General features: G+C 36.7%; 3 protein-coding genes across 13 annotated transcripts in view; all 3 read right to left on the reverse strand.

Moving 5' to 3' along the window:
* LOC107693226 (Golgi resident protein GCP60-like) overlaps positions 1-6,017 on the reverse strand; it is a 14,457-nt gene extending 8,440 nt beyond the window's left edge. For all 3 annotated transcript variants that reach the window (XM_016492521.1, XM_016492519.1, XM_016492518.1), the window contains exons 1-6: positions 5,684-6,017; positions 4,587-4,728; positions 4,131-4,271; positions 3,700-3,858; positions 2,653-2,827; positions 1,669-1,855 (exon numbers count right to left, since the gene is read on the reverse strand). In XM_016492521.1, the coding sequence (XP_016348007.1) occupies positions 1,669-1,855; positions 2,653-2,827; positions 3,700-3,858; positions 4,131-4,271; positions 4,587-4,728; positions 5,684-5,942 (1,063 nt within the window). In that variant the 5' untranslated portion in view covers positions 5,943-6,017. The remainder of the gene's footprint in view (positions 1-1,668; positions 1,856-2,652; positions 2,828-3,699; positions 3,859-4,130; positions 4,272-4,586; positions 4,729-5,683) is intronic.
* Positions 6,018-11,053: 5,036 nt separating this feature from the next.
* Positions 11,054-13,871, reverse strand: LOC107693211 (C-C chemokine receptor type 6-like). The gene is made up of 2 exons (XM_016492497.1): positions 13,810-13,871; positions 11,054-12,360 (listed from the first exon to the last, which is right to left on the reverse strand). The coding sequence occupies exon 2, from the start codon at positions 12,343-12,345 to the stop codon at positions 11,212-11,214; it is 1,134 nt and encodes a 377-aa protein (XP_016347983.1). The 5' UTR covers positions 12,346-12,360; positions 13,810-13,871; the 3' UTR covers positions 11,054-11,211.
* Positions 13,872-14,240: 369 nt separating this feature from the next.
* LOC107693227 (FGFR1 oncogene partner-like) overlaps positions 14,241-17,283 on the reverse strand; it is a 12,454-nt gene continuing 9,411 nt past the window's right edge. For 7 of the 9 annotated variants that reach the window (XM_016492524.1, XM_016492528.1, XM_016492523.1 and 4 more), the window contains 6 exons: positions 16,105-16,194; positions 15,884-15,996; positions 15,197-15,271; positions 15,053-15,086; positions 14,885-14,972; positions 14,241-14,433 (listed from right to left, as the gene is read on the reverse strand). In XM_016492524.1, the coding sequence (XP_016348010.1) occupies positions 14,359-14,433; positions 14,885-14,972; positions 15,053-15,086; positions 15,197-15,271; positions 15,884-15,996; positions 16,105-16,194 (475 nt within the window). In that variant the 3' untranslated portion in view covers positions 14,241-14,358. The remainder of the gene's footprint in view (positions 14,434-14,884; positions 14,973-15,052; positions 15,087-15,196; positions 15,272-15,883; positions 15,997-16,104; positions 16,195-17,283) is intronic. The other 2 variants (XM_016492530.1, XM_016492529.1) reach the window with 1 other exon arrangement.

A 17,283-nucleotide genomic window follows, 5' to 3' on the forward strand; every position in this document is an offset into this window, starting at 1 on the left:
TAATCTCGAAATATTTTGAAAATGAAGTCAAAATTACAAGAATTAAGTCGTAGCAAATGCAAGATTAAATTATAATATTTTGAGAGTATTGCACATGCAAATGGCCAGGATTGGAAGCACCACGAGAAATTCCGGTGGCCTGGCAACTGATTTGAATATATGTGGAATTATTAGCAGAAATTATTCCATGTGTCATTTACTCGCAGGGACAGTATGCTTGGAAATAATATTTCAAGTCTTTGAATGCATTCATTATTTGTTGTGTGCCAGCCACCCAATAATAGCAAAAAGCTTTGTGTTTTTGGTACTTTTAATATAAAACAGTCTCAGCTTTCAAATTCTGTCAGTTTTATAGCAAAATACAAACAATGTGTCTTGAAATAATGCGTTTTTCACACACTCTTTAATGTGGCGCTACAGATCGCTGTATTCGCCTCAGTTTAAGCGTTTTTTTTTTTAAGCTGTTTAAGCATTTGATTCAATCATCTTTACATTACAATGAGACATTCGTTTAATTAAATTATACTGTTTTTTTTCCCCATTCCTTCTGATATTCCTTTACGTTTATATTGTGCTATAAATTGCAATAAAGAGGAAAAACACATTTATAATTTGTATTTCGTGATAAAACTTGACAGAATTTGAAAGCTGAGCGGTGTTATTAAAAGCAACAAAGCACAAAGTTCATTGCGATTACTGGGTGGCTGTGCGCTACAAATAATGAATGGATTTAAAGATGTGAAATGTTATCGTGAAATAGTCGTAAAAAAACACATATATGTTCCAAAAATATATATATTTTGTGTCAAGTATTGAAATACCAACCTGTTTCCCATGACTTCTCTGTCTTTCTTTAGGGCATTTTCAGCAATTCCCTTAGTGGCAAACTGCACGAAGGCATCGCCTGAGTTTCTTCCTCTCCTGTCCAGGACTATTGTAACTCCATCTTCCACAATCTCCAACCCTGTTTTGAGAATTTTAAAACACAAATTAGAGTTGCACAATTAATCGAATTTCTAATCGTGATTACAATTATGGATGCCACAATTACGTAATCGTTCAAAGTGGCAATTAATCGTTCAAAGTCCACTTATGTTATTCTGCGTGCTTAAGATGCGTTTTTTTTCTTTCTACATGTTATCTTAAGGGTTTTCCCCATTATTTTAAATTTAGTTTTAGTATAACATTATAATACCATTCATATTTTTACTTTTTTATAATTTAAAGAAGAAATCAATCCGATGTATAGTTGACATTTGAGGCTATAGAAGGCTTTTGAGGCTTTACTATAGAAAAGCACTAAAAGTTTTTCAGTTAGTGCTTTCAGCTTGTTTATTTTCATATAAAAATACGGCATGCAGTTGCATCAAACAATGGTATAAACATCATTCAATGTAAATTGTGATAATCGTAATTAATAATCGCAATTACAATTTTAAGGGAATAATTTACAATTATGATTTTTGTCATAATCGTGCAGCCCTAATTTCAATTCACAACCTCTATATTCAGATCTCGATTTAACTTAATTTGATAGATTAATATGGATATATATCAGGTACAGTAGGCTTTTTTTCTCAATAGGAAACCGAGAGAAAATTTTGTTTGTTTGATTTTAAGTTGACATTAACAGCAGGTAAATGAAGTGGTACATATACGCAAACTCACCTGTGGGTCCATTCTCAGTGACCTCGTCTGCAGGCTCCAGGTCCGGCTCTCGTTCTAAGCTGTCAGTAGTGGACTCTGCCTGGCCGTTCAGTGTGGGAGCCTCCTCTCCAGCAGAAGGCGCTAACACCTCACTGGCCTCTAATGTAGACAGCACTATAGCATCCTCCTGCTGTTTCTGCAGGGCAGCCTGGAGAGAACAGTGAAAACATTGGCATCACACAATTGTAACAAAAAAAACTGTCCAGAATTATGCTAAATTACATTATAGAACTTGGAAAAACCGGTCATTATTAACTGGTGGGTTGCATACCGGTCTGTTCTAAATCTGAATAATAAAATGTGACGATTACATAATGGTGCATAGCAATATGAACAGGCTTATCAACTATGAAAAAGGAGAGGAAAAGCTTTCCATATTGAATAAAGTTGAGCACATATACACTACCATTCAAAAGACTGGGGTCAGTAAGAAATGTTTTTGAAGAAAGGCTCTAACATAGAAGTAAAAACAGTAATATTGCGAAATATCATTTTATAATTTTTAGTTCTACATTAATACATTTTAAAATGCAATTTATTCCTGTGATGGGGAAAGCTGAATTTTCAGCAGCCATCACTCCAGTCTTCAATTTCACATGATCCTTCAGAAATCATTATAATATTTGATAATTTGCTGCTCAAGAAACATTTCTTATTAATATCAATGTTGAAAAAAGCTTAATATTTTGTCAGAAACAGTGATTTTTCAGGATTCTTTGACTATTAGAAGGACAGTATTAATTTGAAATAGAAATAGTAATAGAAAAAGTTTTTACTGTCACTTCAATTCATCCTTGCCTAATAAAATTATTTTTCTTCTAAAAATAAAAAATTGTAACAGCTCTAAATTTTTGAACAGCATTGTAGTTTTTCAAAAAGTAGTCATGCATCACAAAGGCATTGCAGACATGGGTGAGACTGGGAGAATGAATCATGGGCTCTCACCTGCTGCTGAGCGAGCTGCACCTGATACAGCTGCTGCATGTACTGCTGATAGTGCTGCTCCTGCAGCTGTCGAATGAGGATGAGCTGCTGCTCTGGACTGTCGGGGTACTGCTGCGCTGCATACTGCTGGAACTGCACCGCTGTCTGCGCATTCAATGCAGCCATGATCTGCTGCCTAACACACCAGAGAGTGAGAAAAATTCATTATGTGCACAATCAAGCATGAGGCTCAACTCACTAGGATTGCATAGTGTACCAGTACTAAACAAGTACAAACAACAAGCTTTTTCACCCTTTTTAATTAGACATTCATTTAAAATAATGTGTATGACAGCTGAAATAACAACCCACTATTTCACGTGGTTGAAAAATTATTCTAGGTGGGGCTAAAGACGTTCGCATTTTCACGTGTCATGAGTTTGCAAATTCATTTTAAATTATTGAAAGTGTTGACAGTCCTAGTTTAATTTCATCAGTCATTCAAGGCCATTTATTTGTTGCCCAAGGTATCGATTTAGTATCAAAGAGACTGGCATTTTACCGAAGCCAAAAAGTTGGTATCGGCCCAACCCTGGGCTCTACTACAAAAGGCTTGAATATACTACATAATTTTAAAAATCTGAACAAATATTAAAACACTAGGCAACATATGCCTGTTGATTTTGTATATGGTTACAGAGAAAAACTGGGCATCATATACTAAACAACTGAGAATCACACTACCAGGTCGTTCAGAAAAAAATGAAAATATTACCCAACCTATGAGGATAAACCTTGAAATATTATTATGCAATGTTTATTATTACAGACGTTCCATATACAAAATATGAAAATATGATTTTTTATTTCATTTTATAAATGACTTGGAATTAACAATATCGTATATAATAGACAATATCCACTGACTGGACAGAACCAGTCTGATGCTGAAAAAAAATATCTGGACAAAAGTCATGTGGCATATTCCAGCCTTGAGTCTTTCAACAGACATTTTCAAACGATCCTGTTTTACTTTAGATCTGGAATAATTCAAAAGGTGTCACTCACTTCTGTTGCTCTACACGGAGTCGTTCCTCCTCAACTTGTCTTCTCTCCTCCTCTTCTCTCCTCAGCCTCTCCTCTTCCTCACGTCTTCGTCTCTCCTCCTCCTGCCGCAGTCGCTCACGCACCTCTTCCTCTCTACGCCACCGTTCCTCTTCCTCCCTCCTTCTCAGGAAAAACAAGACACCATACACAACATAAGAGACATCTGTGAGTTTACGGAGTGTTCAGGTTTTTATTTATGAAGACCAATTCTTTACTGGAGCCCAAATTTATTTTATGTTGGCATGGTGGACCTCTCTGTATCTAAAGAGATCCAATTGGTTAATGGGTAAAACAGTAAATAGGTCTAATTTAAAAGTGTGTGACACTAACAAAGTGAGAAGATAAAATCGATAAAGAAGGAAAAATCAATCATCTTTATCTGCAAGTCTGACCTCTTTCTCTCTTGCTCCTCCTTTTCAATCTTGTGTGACGCGATGAAAGGTGCAAATAAACTGCAACATTTGTTCAACAGCTTTACAAACTCCAGCATAGCCTCCTCCTTCTCCATGTTGCCCAAAGATGCCCATTCCTTTCTGAAAAAGTTACGATTGTTATTGCAGATCCCCATCTGTATATCCACAACAAAACCCCTATACGTCTCAGACTAAAAAAAAAAAGAATTCACATTCAAAAAAGCGTGTACACAACAACAGCTTTATAGTATCTATAGGATAAGTATGAATAGCATTTAAAAACTGTATTTACACACACATTATGATATATATGAGCTCAAGGACAACACTTTACTAGAGCTAAAAGATAAAAAAATTTAAATATACATAAAAATTGCTTATGTGACTCCAACAGCAGGGAAGCACAGCAAGGTCAAAGATCAAATCAATGCTTACCTGCGGTCATTTCCCAGCAAATCGAAGAATCCCACCTCAGCGGAAGCATCTGGGTTGTAAGGCCCCAGCAACACTTGCTTATGGAGGGCTACCAGATGGAGTTTATCCTCATAGGTCGGGTGGAAGGCTTTCCCATCTTTCTCTGAGGGAAAACATTGCAAAAATGTGGATTCAAAATTGCAACAGGCTCTCATTACATTAGAAAAGGGATTTCCAAACTTTTTTGTCAGCCAAACCACTCTGATGCTAAATATTTACTTGACATAAGCCCTGAATTAGTGGGTTAATGGTTAATGGTCAACGTGATTTGATTGTTTTTGTTCTATAATTATATTATTTCAAAATTATGATTTAATTAATTATTAGTTTTACAGCAACTCACAAAGCCCAGTCCCAGTTTAGAATGCCATCTAATGCAAATTTGCCAGTGTCACTAATGTCAACGTCATGAAAAGATGATCATGATTTTTCTGTAAATTGTGTTGAGTTTTTTTGTGCACATATGCCTTGAACATCACAAACTAGACACATAGGACACATTAACGCTCAGCTGGTATCTGAAACATCTTGACTGGTACATTATTTGTGCATTAATTAGAGAGCTGCAGCACTTAAACTATAGAGCTGATGGACACAAACATATTGTTTAAGAGGGTGTAGACTTGTGGAAAGGACTAAATATTGTATTGAACAAAATCTACAGTGCTGGTTTTGCTGTCAAAGAGACATACGGAGTACAGCACTAGTGGTTCACAGGTCTATTTTGAATATTTATGCAATCTTTCATATAGAGACACTTTGACTTAAAGTTATCAGTCAGGCACATGACACACACAGTGGTGCTGTCACCAGTTGGGGCAGATCCTCTAGAGGTGCTTAACCCTGAACACCGCGACTGAAGTGAACTACAAGACCTGTATAAGCAGAACTTTTCACCAAACACCGATAAGTGAAAAAGACAAGACTCTAATAAGAAAACAGCGACCTAACTAAATCGAAACAACACTGCAAGATCAATCTGTAACATAGAGATGACAATGCTAATACGTGTTTGTGTTCAGTCAGTGTCTGTACGTGTGTACAGTGACATAAAATACCTTTAAAGAATCTGAGCGCCAGCCCGTAGAGCTCGACTAAAGAAAAGCCCCATTTCCTCTCGATCGTAGCGCTGCTGGCAGGTTCGCCCTCCTCCACATCGCCGCTCAGCTCAGGGTTTCCAACGCTCTGGCCAGCGGACACCTCGGCCTGCTCCTGTTCGCCCTCGGAATCCGGGCTCAAAGTCAAACCGTCGATAGAAACTTCGAGCCGGCTTGAATTTGCACTGTTGAGGTCGCCGCTCTGAACCTCTGTCGCCATCGTGCAGAATGTCAGCTATAGCAGCCACGTACCTACTTCCGTCCTGCTCCGCCGGAACTTCCGGCAGCATGACGTAGAAATGTTCGACTACAAGCGCTTTAAAACCTTCAAATATGATTATGCACTGTTTATTATGGCAGAAGTTCCATATACAAAATATGAAAAGGTCTCATTCAAACAGATTTTTATTTTATTTTATAAATAACTTGGACTTAACAATATCGAAAAAGATAAAGAAACAGTATCATAGTGTTTTACATAAAAGTGAAAGCTGATCGAGCATGTAATATTTATATATAAATTATTTTATATATTTTTTGTACTATTTGCATAATTTAATAAATTACATTTGGGCAAGTTTTCGATGTATACTATAAATTAAGAAAAAATAATAAATGTTTAATAATAATGACTAACTATGTATTGCTAAATACTCATCACAAATACAGTAGTATAACACAAGTCCCTTTAAAATTAATAAAGAAAAAAAATTCATTAAAATTGGCTGTACTTTAATAATGTTGGAAATTACAAACACTTACACACGTAATTTGACAACTATCTGTGCCACTAACAAAAAGACAAAATACACAAAAATGATATTATAAAAATAAAAATTTTGTAGATTTTATCTTATTTTTATTTTAATGAAGAACATCATGTACAGCAGTTTAATGACCAGATGAAGGCCAGGGTACATAAAATTGTACCAAATACCATAGATACTACAGTTATTGTGACTTCAATAAAACGTTGTTTGGTAGCCTATTATAAAACATACTATTTTATAATTTTTTTTCCTGTAGTAGTAATAACTGTATTAACAAATTAACTGGTATTTTGGTATCTGTGGTGTTATGGTTATTTTTTATAAGGGTAGTTACAAGTGCAGTTTCTAATCTCAGATGCTTTGACAGCTGTTTGTGAACTGCATGTAAAGCTCACTGAAAAGAACTTGTGAACATAATCATGTTCTCACAAACCTACGTCAATCTTAAATAGTATAAACCACTGATTTGTCCTTTAATGATGATATTTACTTGGTATAAAAAGTTCTTTATTTTATTTTAAGCAACTGCTAATACATTTGCTCATGTAGAGAGGCCTACTGCATTTCTCCAACACATGAGTGTAGTTACAGTGCCTATCCAGCAGAGGGAGAAATATAGATAGATATATAGTTAATTTTGTATCTATTCAGTGACAGCGAAATGAGAGGGGAACACTTGCTAGGCTATTAAAATAATGTATTATATCTTAATATATTAAACATATTATATAGTACAATACATACTATATTATTTTTATAATGAATTAAATATATTTAGTAAAAACTGCACTCCAATCAGCCTATTCCTTTTAGTTAATCAAAAATGTTTATGATTAAATCCAGGTGGTTACTGAAAAAAGCATCATGTTATTACTTTCATCTAGGACTCGAAATGAACCAGCTAGTGATGCTGCTCTTCACACAAAACTGTTGTTTTTGTAAACTCCATGATTAGATATAAATAAAACTCCATAGACTCCATAATCACCTTCCTATCAAAGTCCAATATATACAGCAAGACAACCTACATCAGAACCTTGATCCCGCTGTCAGTGGTGACTGATGTTCAGTGAGATCGCCAATAAAATTTTCAAATAAATTTGAAATTATAACAATCACGTCAAAACTATAAACTTTGATTTTGAGAGAAAAACAACCTAGAAATATGTAAAGAAATTGTTAACCTGTAACCGTACACTTGAGAAAAAAAGAAAGAAAAAGAAAACCTGTAACCTGTGATAATCCGTGTATCATTCGATCATTCGTTTTTTTATTTAATATTGAAAGTAGAAAAATGAGAAAACGGCTCTTTTTTTGTTTTTTCGTTTTTTTTCCAAAACACGAAAAACAAGAATTCAGCTTAAATTTTCGTTTTTCGTTCAGGGGTAGAAAAACGAATAAACAGCTTGAATATTCGATTTCTACATATGGGCGGGAATTAAACACCCCTTTCTGCTGATTGGTCAGCTGAAGATCAAACCGTGCCTTCATCAGTTCTTCTGCAGTATCACACAGCAGAATAATAGTCCTCTGCTGCTGCAGTTGTATGGATTCTTAACGCATTTATTGCAACTACATTTCATCTTTTTTCATCAAACAAACAGGCTAATGAATAGCTCGACACAACTCATACCGGGGCAGAGTATAGACAGGGCTTTCTTCTGTGTAGATATAAATTCTTTTCTTTGCATCAGCTGGCATGGCAGGGTATGATATGACAGCTGTCATAGCCTACCCTGTTCACCCAGTAAGTCTGTTTCGCCTCTCGGTCTCCTTGAGCATCTTTTCGACGCATGCATGAACCACAGCAAATACTTGTCTTTTTTAAAAAGGCTTCATTTAGATTATTTGACGTTAAATGCATCATATAAGTCACTTTGGAATAAATCACAGTAGGCCTATGTATCATGATAAAAAAAAGCGACTTTAATATTTGATTTCTACAATTGGGCAGGAATTAAACGCCCCTTTCTGCTGATTGGTCAGTCGAAGATCAAACCGTGCCGTCGTCAGTTCTTCTGCAGTATCACACAGCAGAATAATAGTCCTCCACTGCTGCAGGTGTATGGAATCTTAACACGTTTATTGCAACTACATTTCATCTTTTTTCATCAAACAAACAGGCTAATGAATAGCTCGACACAACTCATACCGGGGCAGAGTATAGACAGGGCTTTCTTCTGTGTAGATATAAATTCTTTTCTTTGCATCAGCTGGCATGGCAGGGTATGATATGACAGCTGTCATAGCCTACCCTGCTCACCCAGTAAGTCTGTTGGACCCCCTATCACTTTAAGAACCGCTGGTCTACACAGAAGAAAGACCTGTCTAGATTCTGCCCCGGTTCGAGTTGTGTCGAGCTATTCATTAGTCTGTTTGATGAGAAAAATATGAAATTGATAAAATGGGTTATTAATCCATACAACTGCAGCAGTGGAGGACTATTATTCTGCTGCATGATACTGCGGAAGAACTGATGAAGGCACGGTTTGATCTTCGGCTGACCAATCAGCAGAAAGGGGCGTTTAATTCCCGCCCACATGTAGAAATCGAATATTCAAGATGTTTATTCATTTTTCCACCCCTGAACGAAAAACGAAAATTTAAGCTGAATTCTCGTTTTTCGTGTTTTCGTGGGCTCGGGTCGGACTCGGGCCGGTAATTCTGATAAGCTGTAGGACACGGGCCGGGCTAAGGCCTAAATTTGAGGCCCGTGCAGGGCTCTAGGATGGAGAGATGTCGCTGAGTGTTATAGCTATTAATATTAACATTCCTGTTGTGGTCGGCCATCGGGGGCCCCCTTAAAATGCGGGGCCCCAGGCATTTGCCTGCCCCATTGCTATGCCTCTGCCTACAGGTATAGGCTAATAATGCTATTTACATCATTCATCATGATACTTTTGTACTTTAAATGTAAGCGATTCACCGTGTAAATATAATTCACTGGGTATAAAGTCCCTATACCAACAAATACGAAATCTCAGAGAATACATTTTTTACTTGTTGGTAAAGTTATTTTCACAAAGCATTTCACTATGGGATTTTCTCTCTCTCTCTCTCTCTCTCTCTCGATATTTAAATAGCTAAAATTATAGCTTACTTGAAAATCTGGGAATGATTGTCTTTCTTTTCTGTTATATTTGATAGTTTGTTACGGAGCGGCAAGTAGGCTACTATAAAAAATAATTGGTCACATCTCGTGCGCTCCTGCTCTTCAATATCAATAGGGGGCAACAGAAGATGCTTTTACTGAGCCCTCAGCGCTCACCTGAATTACTTTTTAACATGGACAGCCTTAAACAAAAAGCATTTTAGGAATCGCATAATCCTTTTTAACTTTTTGGGATAGTTCTCCCAAATATATGAAAATGCAGTCATCATTTACTCACCATGTTGTTGCAAACCTATATGAGCCTATTTTTTCTGCGAAACACAAAATAATTAATTTATTTTGAAAAAATGTTTTGGATATTTTCTTTAAAAAAAAAAAAAAGAAAGCTTTTATCTTGACTTTCTAAACTTTCCTTTTAAACTATGAACTGCAATTTTGTCAACAAATTTTAGCAATAAATATTTATATATGAAAAACTGCATTTCATTAATTGAACCATCATTCATTTAGTCTGAGGAGTTCTATGAATCACTCAGACACAAATTAAGGACTAAATGGTGGAATTGTGTGTTCATGCCACTGTAAAAGTGAGCTATGGGACAGTGGCAAAACACATAGAAGTACATTGTTCTGTATTTGTTTCAATAATGGAGAAGTTCATAGCAGCAGCTTTAGGTCAATTCTGTGGAATGTACACATAATGAAAAAATGTCCTATTTAATGAAATAATTTAAAATTAAAATAAAAATGCTATGGCAGTGAAACAGTCCTTTCAGTGATGATCAGATATGCAATCAGATATGTTTTGGGGGAAGGAACTAGTTTTTGTAGAGGACTGTGATGCAAAAGGGTATGAGAGCATGTATCCAGGTCAAAGACAAGACAATGTCTCAAAGGTCATGGCACATACAAGACTTCCAATATCATTCAAAACCTGTGATTAATAAAAAAAAGATCCTTTAAAAAAAAAAACAAACAAACAAAAAAAAAAAACTGGTAAGCCTCAGATGGTGCACTGATTCTCAGCACTGGATCTCATTTCAGAACATCGCTCTTCACTATTTGTTATTGTGTTGCAATATCTTGCCTAATTTATTTAGATAAAACTTACAACGTCTATATCTTGGGTACATTAGGCAATGTTAAAGATTCTATGTACAAAAGGTAAATAGTACATATAGAAAAATAAAAACGTTCTGCATTAGTACTACATATAGTGCCTATTGATTGCAAAATTAATTCATAAACAGAAGACTTTTTACGCTTTGCTGTTCTAGCCCATTGACACAAGGAATAATCATTTCCCCTCTTTGGTTTGTAATTGGCATAATTTCTCAAAATCAAAAAAAAAAAAAAAAATTTAATTAATTCATCATTTACTCAACCTCATGTTGTCCCAGTCAAACTGGGAGACCTTTTCTTTCTTTCCCAGTCAGATTTTTTTTTAAATTTTTTATTGTGTGGGACAAAATAAGAGAAGGTCATACAAGTTTGGAACAACATGAAGGTGAATAACTGATGTCTGAATTTTCATTTTTCATCTTTGATCAATGCTAATCAGTCTGTCAGTCACAATGCTGGGGACTTTGCCCTTAATTAGCACCAAATCACATGGTAAACGAAGTGCCATTTTCATTGTACGAGCCATCCATAGAGCGTCGCGTGGAAACGTACATTTCAGTGGTGGCCCGTGAGGACCGTCTCGCTGACATGTAGTTCTTCCCTAAGCACCAGATGTCCTGTAAGATCTTCCGGAAGTGGTTTCTGAAATTCACCCCGATGAAGGCGTACAGCAGGGGATTGAGACAAGCGTGCAGGTACGCCAAGCTTCTCGTTATGATCACGGTCAATCCGATGGACTCCTCAACGCTGCATTCCTGCTCTTGAAACATGTTGATGGTATAAAACAACAGTGCTATATTATAAGGCATATGGCAGACCACAAACACAAGGACCACAGTGAGGACCACACGCACTGCCTTGTGTCTCTGAAAGTTCTTGGCCTGAAGGAGGGTGACAATGATGCTGGAGTAACAGAATCCCATGATCAGCAGCGGCAAGAAGAAACCCAACGCAACCTGAGAGCTGGGCACCACAGTTTTCATCACACGTGCCGTTTCATTTGACTGAAATTTAAAAAAGCAGACATATGGCCCGTCTTCACTGTTAGTAACATTCCAAATGCTGGATTCGGATGGGCCGGGTTGGTAACGCTCATAAAACATGAAGGTAGGAAGGGACAAGAGCAGGGCCGACAACCAGACGACCGCGCAGACCAGGTGGCTGTAAAGCAGAGTGCTTGAACGCAGCCGGAAGGACCGGCGGGCCTGTACGATGGCAAGGTAGCGATCTCCGCTGATGCAAGCCAGGAGCAGCATGCCGCTGTAGAGGTTCACGCTGTAGATGCCACTCAGAAGCTTGCAAGACAAGTTCCCCATGGACCACCCATACTGCTCGCTGTAGATAATCAAAGGCAGTGCCACCACAAACAGGATGTCAGCGATGGCCACGTTCAGCAGATACACGTCAGTCATGGACTTGGTCCGCTTGTAGAGAGCATACGTCATGATCACGAGGGCGTTGCCGATGAAACCAACCAAACAAATGATAGGGTGAACAAATAACTGGAGGAAGTTCTCAATCTTCACTTTGCGCTCCATCGAACACGGCTCCACCATTTCATCATACGCAGCTTGTAATATTTCAGAGTAGTTATCATTGATGTAATCATATTCCTCCATTTTCTCCACTTGAAACTGCAAGGAAAGAAAAAAGAACAGGAACATAGGTCAAAACCAAATTTTATGGCAGAGCTCAATTAACTGAAATCTAACGTACAATTAGGTTTAAAATGTAAAAAGTATTTATATTACAATATCAAAAACAAAGAAATGCTTAATTTTTCCTAAGAATGCAGGAGACACTGGTGCCCAGTGTTCGAACTATACCGTGGACTTTGGGGGAGCCCACTTGTTTTATTTTTTTATGGGGGGGGGGTTCAGGCTACAGAAGAATACCATAATTCCTCCGTTCAGTTAGGCCTAAGACATCGAGAGTCACGCAGACCTATAACACCCCAGCCACAACACATAATTGCAAATAACATGCCTTACCTTAACACAGAATCGACCAGGGTCCAGAGTTTATATTTTTTCTTGAGTTAACGTACTAAACATGAGTGGAATCTGCACCGCAGCGCCCCCACACCTTGATGCTCATGACAAGAATAGCATGTATAGTTATCTTTATTGAAGTGAATTAGGTTTAAATCGCCGTCATGTATGAATTAATTATATTTTTGCAATTTTACACATAATAATCCACGATGATCACATTACACAAAACTGAAATTGCACGTCAAAATAACACATTGTCAATATTTTTTGAGACCCCCAAAATTTCACAAATCACGTTTTCAGGGGAGCCCATGTCTTATTAAGGGGAGCCGAGCTCCCCCGTAGTTCACACCCTGCTGGTGCCATCGTTTTGCAGCTGCTTTATAATATTTCATAAGAATCTGTGAGTGTGAGTTACAGGACAGATTAAATCCAATCATTCACTCCACACCAGGAAAAAGCTCTCAGTGCAAATGTTGCTTTGTAGTTTGACATTTTACCTTTGTAGAAAGAGGAAATCTGCAGAAAATCAGGTCACGTACACAGCAAGAGATTGAATGCATACAACCTATTTACTGGCCATTAGTCCTGAAGAAGACGTTTGTCTAGCAAAGCATTGCATTTCTCAACTATTTACTACTTTCCATGCATTCATACGTTTCATAGCAAGCATCAAGCATGAAAAACGAGGCATTTGATAACATCATGTCACACAGATTCAGGAAAACACATCCAACGGTAAAAAAAAAAAATTTATAATTATGCACATTCATTCATTGCTATGAAAAAAGACGATGCTATTTATCTATCTATGTACTTATATCTATCTCTCTCTCTCTCTATATATATATTAGTTTTGAGGATTTTTTTTTACCTTAAGTGGACCAATATCAGTTTGCAAGAGTCTCACTTAATCACAGATCCTGCACACTCAAATCTTCAAATTTAAATATATACACACCAAGACTAACAAATAATTTGTCTGCAAACTGGGTAATTAAATACATACGTATTAACACAAACAGGCACTGACTTACATTTCCACTTAAAAATTGAACGTGACTGAAGTGGAAAAAAGAAGCGACTTACCAGTATCTACACAAACAAGTCTAATGGAAAGCAGTGAGAGGTTTCTGTTCCTTCTGGTTCCTGATCAGGAAAGACAACTTGGGTAGGGCACAGCTGCATAATAAGAATGACAATTATCTGAACTGACCAGAAGGTGGCACTTCACTGAGAGCTCTATAGGAACATGTAGGTGTGAGTGTGAGACCATCAAAGCTGCCTGACACGCACACTGTCTAGATTATGATTTCATGTAAAAGGTTGATGCTACACCTCAAAAAGAAATACCCAACCGAGCACTTAATGCATGGTTCAAAAAGTCTTGAAGACTAATTTCACTGTGATGTCTGCTACAATTTCACTGACATTAAAACTGTTACACAACTCAACGACTGGTATTATTTTAAATCGAGAAATCACAATTTGCAATCCTTTCATTTCTGTCCTTCCGGTTTTTTTAAATGGCAATAAAGAAAAACAGGAAGAGTCAACAGTCAGATTGTAATTAATTATTTATTGTCAACTAAATCCATAAATACATAAAGTATAAAATAAGGAACTGACAGTTAAATGTCAAGCAACATCTTCCATGTAGTCGGCACCCAAACTTATCTGCGAGACGCTCACATCCTGAGTGGTTTCACCAAGCTAGAAAAAAGAGAGAGAGAAACCAAATAAAATGATGAGATTAGAGTCAATAAGATCCAAAATCACAGTCAAGGTTATTATTTTTTGTTATACTATGAGTACTAATGTCACTTCCTCTCACTGCCTCATTGGGCCTCTTTAAGTACCCATATTTGCAATTAACAAACATGCCACTCTCACTTCTTGCCTTTTACACAATGCATTCTTATCCATGAGGCCAATCTACTGACATTTGTCCCTCTTCACATAGATTTTTGAAAAGTGGGGCCATAATTAAGTGACATTAAGAATAACCACATCAATGTTGCATTCATACTGGATTATAAATGTCAATAATTTCTTTACAAGGTTAATAATAATTTATCTGAAAATGATCAAGAACCACAGTCATTTAAACTCCTTCTGAAACACGCAATGTCAACACAAGTAATGGCACCTTTTTGAAGAATACCTTATCACTGATGTCAGGCCCCTCTATCGACACCTCCTCAATCTCCTCATCGATGCTCACTTCACTCTTAGAGTTTTCAGAGCGATGACTGAAGAGAAAAGAGAAAGATGACAACACCATCAGAATTCAGACTGAGCAAAAATAACATCTGAAGGGCATATTTTTTACCTGTTGAAGTCATCGTCATAGTAAAGATCATCATCTGCAAAGCATTTAAAAAAAAAAGGAGAAATGAGGAATGTGATAGTGAGTAGAGATGTTTGATTTGATGGTTCAAGTCAAAAATTGAATGTATTATTGAGGAGTTCCTACCCAGCAAATGGGATGCAGTTTTCTCACTTGGGACGGGAAACTCTTTTACACCCTTATCTTTAGAACTAGATGAACCTACGACAGAAATTATAGAGAAAAGATATTGGTGTCAAATTCATATCAATCTTTAGGCACCTCATGAGTTGATTCAGTTTCGATCCAGAAAGTCACAATCCCACTCTGATGATTCATGTTTTTTTTTTTTTTGTTTTTTAGAAACCTTTAGTGGGTTAAATTATGTGTAAAGATTATGCATAAATGGCATACTAAAATATGTCAACTCTGCCCACAAACAAAAAATAGTACGTATAACAACATCCGAAGCAGCTCTCATTCTGTGTAATGGAAACTGTTCAGATTGGCCTAATTCATGTGCAAAAACTTTTATTCCCTTTAAATATTTAGTTCATAACTGAATGTAGTTTTTTTTTCATGTTGTTCATGTTAGATGTTTTTATTTAAGGTATTGTAAAATAAAGCTTATTCAGCCTTTTTCTTCTCTGAAGCCATATTTTTGTATGCACAGTGGATCTTTTGTGGTATACATACGTTGCTACAATGAACCCTTCATTTGCAGTTTTTTTACATGCTTTTTATTTAATTTAGTGAAAGTTCATGTAAAATTTTGGATCGATTCAGAATCATCTGAGAAAGAAATCTTGATTGATTTCACAAATGGCTTGCTACCGTTTTTATCAGATGAATGATCTTTCTGGCTGCTCTCAGAAGATCCTCCCACACTCTTCAGCTGCGTGTCTGCCGTGAATGCTTTTCCTAAACTGCTGCCCAAACCTTCTCTCCTGGAAAACAGACAGGATGAGACTCTGTGAAGTACACTGACAGCCATATGAGAAGTGGAGGAAGAGGGAAGTTATGGCAGGAGACAGACAGGAAATGGCCCAGCTCACCTGGGTTCAGAGTCAGGGCTGGGCCTGTTATCACAGTCAGAGAGCATGTCCTCTCCATCTCCCTCTTTATCACTGCCTATAGCAGACAGACTGATGCCAGACAGAGCAAGAGTATGTTCATCCACACATACATATAACACCAAGAAGAACAAGGTCAGGGGCATTGAGAGGGAAAGAGAGAGAAATACACAGAAAACATGCAGAGCAAATGCAGAGAAGGAAAGAAAGGAGAAGGATAAAGGTCAAAAACACACAATTGTGGTCGTAGTTACTGCACTAACCCTGCACTATGTACTTTTGATATCAGTTGCTGGATTTTCTTTTTTTACAGTATCAGGTAATGGCGTTAATGTTTGAACATTATTTAGACATAGACTAACTTTATGGTAGTCAAGTTGAGACTCAAATTGTTGTGTTCATACCAGGGACATCGCTAGATCTTGGCAGGGTAATTAATAGACAATCATAATTCAAAATTGTAAACATCATTGAAATTTATTTGGCAATATTAATAACATAAGCAAAAAGCATAAGCAATATAAGCAGCCATATGTTGTCATTAGCCCTATTCGGACGGTAATTGTTTCTCCTATGGACGTCTGTAAACATACATTTCCATATCACCTCAGTGATAAATGAAATGTATTCAAAAAATTCTTCTTATTATGTAAAATTTATTCTTTTTACTCCAAGCATATTTGATCATATATATTCCTATTTATTATTTGATAATTTAAATCTCCTGTTTAAAAATAGGAAAATAATACTAATAATTTTTATATAATTATATGCGATATAGTGGTGTATATAAATAACTATATAATACACATTTTAAAATTGTACTGCATACCAGCGGCTGACATAATAAAGAGCCACTTCGAATGTTTGCATGCTTTTCTTCTCTTTCTGCTCCCACTCGCTGTGGTGGAGCAGTTATGAAATATTGTTCTTGTAAATACTTTACAGTGGTCAAAAAGGTATTAAACATCGAATTTTGAACCGATTTCTTCTCATAAACTCAGAGATGTGGATTCGGACAGCAATTAAATTACCACATGACCTTGGTGTTTGTCGAAAAACAGTAGGTAATTCGGCCGGGGATTTTTACGCAGATGGTGAGAGAAAAACACCTACATTTTGTATTCGGACCAAATACAGAATGTGTGTGGGTGTGTGGGT

The sequence above is a fragment of the Sinocyclocheilus anshuiensis genome, unplaced genomic scaffold (genome assembly GCF_001515605.1).
Source record: "Sinocyclocheilus anshuiensis isolate Anshui unplaced genomic scaffold, SAMN03320099.WGS_v1.1 scaffold810, whole genome shotgun sequence".
NCBI classification, from domain to species: domain Eukaryota; kingdom Metazoa; phylum Chordata; class Actinopteri; order Cypriniformes; family Cyprinidae; genus Sinocyclocheilus; species Sinocyclocheilus anshuiensis.